The sequence below is a fragment of the Cyprinodon variegatus genome, unplaced genomic scaffold, assembly GCF_000732505.1.
Source record: "Cyprinodon variegatus isolate N-32 unplaced genomic scaffold, C_variegatus-1.0 Scaffold18, whole genome shotgun sequence".
Lineage (NCBI taxonomy): Eukaryota > Metazoa > Chordata > Actinopteri > Cyprinodontiformes > Cyprinodontidae > Cyprinodon > Cyprinodon variegatus.
The window spans coordinates 2,566,932-2,575,909 of NW_015150471.1; the positions used below are offsets into that span (position 1 = coordinate 2,566,932).

At 37.8% G+C, this 8,978-nt stretch overlaps 1 protein-coding gene across 2 annotated transcripts; it reads right to left on the bottom strand.

Moving 5' to 3' along the window:
• Positions 1 to 346: 346 nt before the first annotated feature.
• On the bottom strand, positions 347 to 8,171 carry LOC107093223 (pyruvate dehydrogenase (acetyl-transferring) kinase isozyme 2, mitochondrial-like). 2 transcript variants are annotated; one of them, XM_015388123.1, is made up of 11 exons: positions 7,942 to 8,171; positions 7,147 to 7,288; positions 6,708 to 6,779; positions 6,431 to 6,615; positions 4,801 to 4,890; positions 4,557 to 4,634; positions 3,568 to 3,644; positions 3,378 to 3,476; positions 2,179 to 2,289; positions 1,749 to 1,862; positions 347 to 1,621 (listed from the first exon to the last, which is right to left on the bottom strand). In XM_015388123.1, exons 1-11 carry the CDS (start codon positions 8,057 to 8,059, stop codon positions 1,481 to 1,483), a joined length of 1,227 nt encoding a protein of 408 aa, XP_015243609.1. In that variant the 5' UTR covers positions 8,060 to 8,171; the 3' UTR covers positions 347 to 1,480. The 2 variants fall into 2 exon arrangements, with proteins under 2 accessions (XP_015243609.1, XP_015243620.1); XM_015388134.1 differs by lacking the exons at positions 347 to 1,621; positions 1,749 to 1,862 and adding an exon at positions 1,924 to 2,024 and having other exon boundaries at positions 2,103 to 2,289.
• Positions 8,172 to 8,978: the final 807 nt, after the last annotated feature.

Here is an 8,978-nt window from a genome sequence, read left to right on the forward strand (position 1 = left end):
ACCCTTCTCTGTTTACCCGCTGCAACCTCTTCCTTACTGGGCGTTGCGCCAGAAATGTAAGGAAAACAAAGTGATCCACATCATCTGTTGGCTTCACAGTGGAAGAAACAGTTCCTACTAGGAGGCAAAGAAGCCAACAGCAGAAGTTAGCAGTGTAGCCAAGCAGGTAGCAAGTTTATTTTTATTTTTTTTAAAGCTATTTGATGATGGAAGGTCTGGCTGCTGACTTTTATTTCATTGTCAAATTTGATACAGATCTGATGATCCTCTGCACAGCTTTAATTTACCATAAGGATGAAGAGGACACTGATTGTTTCTAAGCACAGAACAGGAAATCAAGACAAAAGTAACATTTTGCTTTCAGGTATTTTCATTTTAATTAACAGAATTAAGAATTAATTCAGTCACAAAGTGTAGCTATAAAAATAACCTTTTCCATACTGCATGAGTTAGATAAACACAATCAAAACTGTTTTGAACACATCTGGACCCATGATAGTCTCATTTGGCACAGTGTACAAAAAGAAAACAACAAAACAATAAAACAAACCAAAGAAACTGGCTTTAAAACGTCAAACGTTCCACCTTTCGGGACATAACACTTATATACACTGAATCTGTTTCAAAGCATTTTGCCTTTAGACAAAGCTGAAGAAAAGTCATAAGCAAAGATAGAAAAATTGGGCCCAACAGAGTTGCAGCTTGCCAAAAATAGTGCCCATTTTCTTTGTAGTATTTACAAAAAACAAACAAATAACCCCCAAAAACGAAGGATTTAATTCAGCCCGGTCCAGACAACTGGGTGCAATATCAGTTTTTTATATTTGCAAAGGCTGAAATACGAAAGTATGCAAGAATATTCATGCAAAAGGCAAAAAGCTTAACATTGGCTTAAAATCAAACCAAACAGCATTACAGTACCATACAATTTAAGGTGCAAATATCAGTGGTGATAGTTCAAGTATAAAAAAAAAATACATGCCTTTGGGATTTGCTACTTTAGGCATAGCGGAAATGAAGATTTTTTGCCTTATGGAAAAGCATTCACATTTACTCAAAGCGGCTGGATCTTACAACTTTCCTCATCTTCTTCTTCTTCAGTCCACTCCAACTCTTAATCAGCGCTCCTTTTCTGGCACCCATAAAACGGGCCGGGCGGCTCTCGTCTCTCCCCGTACCTGCGCGACTCCACTCTGATCCAGTTGATGCCATTTCTCGTTTCAGCTGCGCTCTGGCTGCTTTTGTTCAAGCATCCTGTTAGTAGCAGTTCTGAGTTTCTCTAATGTTCTACAACAAAAACCAAAAACAATGACAGAAGCGATGCTACTGGTGATACAGGCTGAAATCTGCTCTGGTTGTGGGAGGTTAAAGAAGCTCATCTGCCTCGGCGGATGAACCCGTGGAAATACAAAGACATGTTTCAAGGAGAACCCCATTCTCTGAAGTCTTAAAGCAACGGTTGCTCCCAAAGCCTCTCTGACTAGGCCACCTTGTATTTGCGCAGATCTAGTGGTTCTTTACTGGGCACACACCAGTCATCTGCCTCCTGGCACACTTTGTAGTTCTTCAGAGCAGTTTTGTTGTACACGGGCAGCCTTTCAATGGAGTCCGTGGACAGAGCCTGAAGGGACACATCAGCAAAAATAGGATTAACCAACCAGCCTCCCAGCGAGTCTAACAAGTTAAGAAGTATAAAGGCTGTTAACAAGTGGTTGTTTTGGGATAATTCCTTGCTCAAACTCATTCACCTTCAAGTAGATGACAGCATCTGTGCCGAAACCCTCCATGGAGTAAAACTGCAGATCACCCTGGAAATACTTTGCATAGAGACGGGAAATGGGAAGACCGTAGCCGAATCCAGCCTGCAGAGAAAAGGGGAAGGATTAAAGTTTGGTGCTTGGAAGAGTCTCTGAAGAGTCTTAAGCTAAGAGCGTCGATCTAAAGGAAACAATTACTTTTAAAGTAAATGGAGACAAATAAAAATGGCCTGAGGTAGACAATGTTATTAAAAACCACTGCAATAGAACATCAAATGATTCTATAACACCTATTTTTCCTGGTTAAATTTTATAACAGATTTGTACTTCCTTTTCTTTTTAAAGGGTTCCATTTATGGAGGATTTCATATATTTGGAATAAATGGAAATTAAAACAGGTCTGAAGGGAAACTCTACTTACCAGGGGTGTCCTGTTGTGGTCGCCTATCTGTGGAGCCGGAGCTGTGGAGTACATGTAGCTGAAAAGCTTCTCGATCCTGCGAAAGGGGACTCCGCCGCCTCTGTCGCTGACCTGCAGTCGGACAACGGGAAGCAAAGAATTATTGGATGATTTTTTTTTTTTAAGAGCCTGTCAACAAACATAAACGCTACAGTTTTGGTAAATGTGGTGCATCCAAATTTGCAGTCTCCTCTTGCCATAATAAGGCTACTGACCACCATTACAACAGCTGGACCCTCAGAAGGGTTAAAGAACAGCAGCTGATTTAATTCAGGCTTTTTAAAAATTGGCTTTGGTGATTTAGGTTGGGTCAGTTTACAGGTTACGACAAAATTTACATCCATGATCCCAGGAAGATTAATAATTAGAATAGATGTGGGTGGAAAACATTTGGCAAAAACAAGAAAACAAACTAAATTCATTACTAATTTTGGGGATGCTCGTTTATTTAGGAGTCACTGTTTGTGTTTCTCTGTTCTGCAATGTAAAATACAAGAAATCTTATCTGGTTCTAGCTCCCCTGTTAGCTGCAGACGATCTTTACAACCTTGAAAATGATTCCCAGTTCTTCTAACCTCAGCACTTTTCCCTCCTAAACGACGTGGCTGCCATTAGGACGCTCTTTGTTTCCCTCTCCAATAGTTACCGACCTGCTTGTTTGCTCAACTGGATCGGTTGTAACCAGTTGTAACCAGATAAGTGGCGATTCCGGTGAAAGATGGGGACGGCCATAAAAGCTTGTTTCAATATTGCTTTATCTCATCAGACTTTGAGAGGTTACAGAAAGCTGTGATGAAACGAGGGCTGAACCCTTACATAACTGGGGACAGATAAAACACTCAGAAAGCAAAAACCACTTTGAAATCTGCCAGGAAATGTTGGCTTTACCTGAAACCGAGGCAAAACCGATGTAATTTATTTACATCCAGATATTCTTCGACCTTCGTTTAAATGGAGGTCCTTTCTACCACTAATTTATGAACAGTAGGAAAAAAAGAAAGAAAAAAACAGAGCGGATGTTTTTCAGCTCCTGCTAGAGTTTCCTATAAATTACAAGACATGATTTTTTATGACCTTTTAAAGTTTTATAGCTATTTTTCACCTGTCTTATCTAAATAACCGCTGCGTGTTGTTGACTTGCACTTTAAACTTTGACTCACCTTAATTGACATGTCTTCTCCACCAAGAGAAACCATGACTTTAATGGGTGGGAGGTTGTTTTTGCTCTCGTGGGTCTCGATGGTAGCTCTCATCGCGTTCTACAAAAGACAAAAAAAACAAGAAAGCTTTAATTTTATTAATGATTTTTATTTTAGGCATGTCCAGGAATTAAAAGGTGGGGTCTCCTACCTTGAAAAGCTCAAACAGCATGTGGTACAGGTGAGAGGGGACATAAACGATGCTTATTGGGTGACTCTTCTTCTCGTCTGCAGTTTAAGAAAAAAACAAACAAAAGACTTAAAATCTATAGTTCATTTATAGTCTCGTCTGCATCACTTCTACTTGTTTGTCTTGAGCTTTTCGAACAAAATGGCTTTGAATCTAAAGGATCAATACAGAATATTTTAGATATGTTTCAAACTGATTTTAATAGGTCTGATTATAGCGTCTTTTGCATGACATTCTGTCACATCAACAGCTATTTTCTGTAAGATTTACCCACAGATTTTCATTTTTTTTTTTAAGTCGGTACCATTCTAACGCATAAACATGTTTTGATGTAAAGTTTCCGTTGTAGCCCAGGGTTCAACTTTAGCTTTGTTTTTCTGTTAAAAGATGAACTTCCACCCCCATCTCAAGTCATCTGCAGGCTCCAACAGGTTTGTTTTCTAGATTGGGAGCCAACTCCTCCCTCGATTACACCATACACATTTTTATCATCAAATCAAACCTACAGTTGAGAACTTGCACTTTTTTGTGTTTGGAGCTCATAAGTAATCCTTTTAAAAGATACCTCAACCTGAGCGAGAAATCTCTGCAGCTCCTGCCCCTTTAAGCCTTTAGTGTAGGGTGTTGCCCATGTCTCCTATTCCTGTGAGCCATGTTGCTTTGTCTCTAAATAGTCTCTAATTAAATTGCAAATATAGCCAAAACCCTCTGTTTAATAATTGGGTTAAATCTCAAGGCAACTAGTGACTCTGGCTTTTATTTTTTATCAGTAAATAAAGGAAACAATATAAAAGCAGAACAAACAATTGTTTTTATTTTTGCAGTTATTTTGGACACCTTTTTTTTTTTGCTTCACAATAATTTTTGTTAATTTAAGCCAGCTGCACCAGAAAAGTTCAAAGCTATAAAGTATAAATACCTCAAACAAATCAATAAGAGAGAAAACTTACGGTTCATTTCCTGCAGTACCAGATCAGGGGAGCGAAGGTAATACTGGTCACACAACATCTTGGCACTATGGAAGGCATCTGATAATAAAAAGGAAACAAGTATTATTTGCAGACAAGCCAAAAAAAAAAGAAAGCAAATTGCAATACTGGTGTTTAAATAACTGAAGCATAAAAACATGATCATAAACCACTACAAAGTCAGACATCATTTCACTTTTAGATTATAAAAGGAGTCCAAACTCACCCTGGACTACATCTCCCACATTGCATTGAGAGTCAATGCTTCCTATTGTGTTTGGATGGACTGGGTTGGTGGTGCCGTCAAAAACAAGAGCTGCAGAAAAATAAAGAAGGGGAAAACAATTAGGTGGACTCATTTTTATTATAGTTTACCAACAAATTATATATATGAGCATTAAAGATGATAACCACAAACACACATGCAGTGATTTAGTTTTGTACTTAAAATGAAACATGGACAAATAGATACGAAATATGTGCAGGGCATGAAAAATTGCCCGGGTGTGAAGCAGGTCAGTTACAATGGAGGTTATATAACTCTTGACGTTTCCTCTTCATGCAACAGCAGTTTTGAAACATTCCACTTTGGATCAGGTTTGTGTGCACTTCAGCAGTTTGTGTTTCGACACACTGCATGATACAAGCACTATGACAAACAAGAACTCGAGATAGTGCAGGATCGTTCCAGATTACACCAAATAATTCTCCTTCTGCACCGCTTTCTGCAGGTTTTTGCTGCATGTTCGAATTGTGCTGCAGCACTAATGCACAAAGGCCGGAAACATTTAGCCAGCTTAGAAAAGATAAGCTATCAACTCTGATTAATGAAGAACACGCTGATAGATCCGTCACCCTTAATGAATTTGTTCCTGTCTTGGTTAGGTTCTTATCATTTGTGGCGCATGATGTTTGCAATAAGCTTGCATAAACGAAAATATTGGTATTACTGCTGCAATTTAATATGGATGAGATAATTTCAGAATTCCCAGAAAACAATGAAGGAAGGGGCGGTTTGTGGCATTTAAACACATGATTCTGTTGATTCCTTTCCCCCAAAACAAGCAAAAATTGCATTTTAAACTCCCCATAAAAGAAAGAATAATTGCTAGCTGAGTAAATCTGCGTCAAATAAAGGGAGGCTGATTCTGACTAAATAAATTATGATTTTTTTTGTTAGACTGATAAATCATATAATGTATCTAAATCTATTATACAATCATACTTTTAAGGGTTAATTATGAAGAGGGATTAAATTGTTCATCAGGAAAATTCAGAAGGAATGTGGAAAAAACAATTTATGCAAATGAAGGTTATCAGAATATTTTAGAGCGAAATTTGAAAATGTGAAAATTAAATAGTTAATCAGATTTTGTTTACCCCAATCCTGTAGATTTAAAACAGACCAAAAATAAGAATTTGCACCATTTTTTAAGATGAATAATGATAATAATTTCTTTATTAATGATTTCTGCATTTAAAGAACCTGCAGCACAGTTTTGTCATCTGTGCAGATATAGTTTTTAGAGGGAAAAAAATTTAAATAAAATTTGGAATCTAATAAACCTGGACATCAGATTCAATAATAAAAATAAAATAAAAATAATAATAAATTTCTTCAATACAAAAACTGTATAGAGCAAATTATAAAAATGAATGCAAAAAAAGCAATATCAAAATAAATCTTAAAACAAACAAAGATGAAAAGCAATAATTGGAGTTTAAAAAAAATAACATAAAAAAAACGCTTTGCAAAGAAATAAATTTAGAAAAATCTACAATAAACTCAGGGCAGAAAAATGACCCCAAACAAAACAAAGGAGAAATAAAATAATTTATTTGAAAAGTGGACCTACTATGCTGGTTGATCAGCATTCGGATGGAGATGCGGCTCATGTAGAAGCGATCCAGAAAGTACTGGATGTTCTGGTTGGTGACCACATCCTGGGGAAAGACCTCCTTGTATTCCAAGACCCCCTGCGCCATAGTGGGCACCACGTCATTATGTCGGTTTCTGATGGTGACCAAGGCATCAACAAACCTGGGGAAAACAGTTATGCATTCAGTTGCAAACATCTGCCAGAACCAAAAAAAATAAAAAATACAGTCCTGGAATAATGACTAAAATCTTACTCTGAAAGCACTCTGTGGTCATCTGGATTCTTGTCCAGGAAATCAAGGATCTCCATTAAGCTCTGGCTATACCTGAAAATCCATAAACATAGGAGGTAAGATGGAGTAACTGAAGGAAATGAAAGTTAAGAAGGAAACAAAAATAGCAGAGTGAGAAAAACACAGATCAGATGGGCCTGTGACGAGGAAAGTGGGACAAAGTTCACAGCTCGGAGCCACTCCCCACATCCTCTGCTCTGAGCAAGTTGGAGAGAGCACAACTCGGTCACAGGGCTTTGTTGTAATTCAAAGCATGATGTAACTAATGAGAGCAAATAAACCGCCCCAGTTTGTGGCAAACAACAGCTGCTGTGTCTGTAAAGGAACCTGGCCAGTTTCAGACTGCAGATAACCAGGATCACTGTAAATCAATAGGCGCCCTCCTGGATAAACAACTTACCATCTCTGCACCATCTGAACTGAAGGAGTAGTGAGCAGCTTGTCTGGCAGGAGGTTGATCTCCTTCATGATGTTGGAGAGCCTCACAGGGAGCTCCTGCCTCAAAAAGACAAACGATGTCTTCTCACAGGCATTGATGGAACCTGGAAATAAGGGATAAATATTGAACTGACAGAAAGAAAGGCTCTCACATAAATGCTGAATTTTAATTCTTTGTTAAACAACTTTTCTATAGTTTAAATAAGAACTTTAATCAGGTGAATTTTTTAAGTATACGACTTAGATGTTATTTTTTTATTCTGTATACACAAGTGTAAACAAAGTAATGTTGTATAAATATTTACAGGCTGGAAGATTATTTTTCTATATATTTAGTAAGGATGAATAAAAAATAAACTTGATTATACATAATAATCAGACAGAAAGCAAGCAATAAGTTATTATTTGTTCACAAATTAACATTGTTTTCCACTATTTTTTAGGCTATCCAATAAACCAAACAATATTTTTGTTTTATTTTAGCGCATTTAACCATATAAGGAAAATTATTCAGATTAAAACTTGTTTTTTTTTTTTTTTTTGGACCAGTAAGAGAAAACGGTGCAAAATGGTGCTGAGTTTGCAGCAGATCTGATGCAACACTCCGAGCAGCACACTGCAGCTTGCAGATGCATGCTTTGTTTTACACAAAATATAATCCACTGTGTTATTATATGTTGTAATGTTTAGGTAATAATCCATCCGTTCACGTATCTCTGCAAAAATGAACCAAATCCGATTAAAAACAAAAACTCACCGAAATCGATGAACTGCTTCATGGAGAGCGGAGATGGGGAGAATTTGGAGAAATGGTCGATGTGCTTCGGCGCGTTAGCCAACGCGGCGTTTTTCATTATAAAGCGTACAAACTTCATGATGGCTGTGATATGATTCCGTATCCTCAGGGTCCAGTTTGTGTCAACAATAATCCTAGAGAAGGTTCTGCATCCAGACTTGGTCGGTTTGCAGCTGCAGCGACAGCAGGACGGAAAAGTACTGTCATTCGACCAATCAGAGGGGAGGAATTTTATTTACCCTCTAAGATGACCAATCAGAGGAGAGCAATGTTATTTTGCCACTAAAGTGACCAATCAGAGTGTTTGGAGGGCGTGGTTAGTGACGTTTGGATCCTCCCAGAAAGGAAACGCTTCCAGAACAGTTGAAGCAACAGATCAAGTAAACATACGTGCTGTTTGGCAGCCCACCTTCATTCCACGAATCACAAGGAAACTGTCTTTTACGAAATACTTGGTGGGGGTGGGAGTGGAAAACCGGGAAGCCTACATTTAATCACGAGGCTTCATTTTAGAGTTTGTTTATCACATATTTACAGTATATAATGTAAACAATTCACTTTAATGTAATACTAAAATATACATCACAACAATATGAGATCTAATATGCATTTGCATTTCAATATGGATTTTTATAGGACTCTTCTGAAAAGCAAATTAGTTATTTTAAGTTAGTCCTGGTTCTAATGGCCGTGGTGGAACCTGAACCTTTAGTCTCACATCTTGTGTGGAACAAGGTTTTAATCCAAGACTGGCCTGCTTCAAACATCTTCACATCAATTTTGACCATAAGGATAGAAAAAAACTAATTCCGCAACATGATGCTGCTACTACCATGTTATAAAACAGGAAATTATGTCTTCACAGTGCAGTATTAGTTTTACTCCATAAAAAGGACATCGAATTCTGTGTTTTTCTAGGGTTACCATCCATCCATCCATCCATCCATCCATCCATCCATCCATCCATCCATCCATCCATCCATCCATCCATCCATCCA

Coding starts and splice junctions, on each gene's coding strand:
- LOC107093223 (XM_015388123.1), bottom strand. CDS start 8,059: ATGAAGTTTGTACGCTTTATAATGAAAAACGCCGCGTTGGCTAACGCG. Junction 7,289..7,941: donor GAAGCAGTTCATCGATTTCG/GTGAGTTTTTGT, acceptor CCTTATTTCCAG/GTTCCATCAATGCCTGTGAG. Junction 3,645..4,556: donor GGTACTGCAGGAAATGAACC/GTAAGTTTTCTC, acceptor CTTAAACTGCAG/ACGAGAAGAAGAGTCACCCA.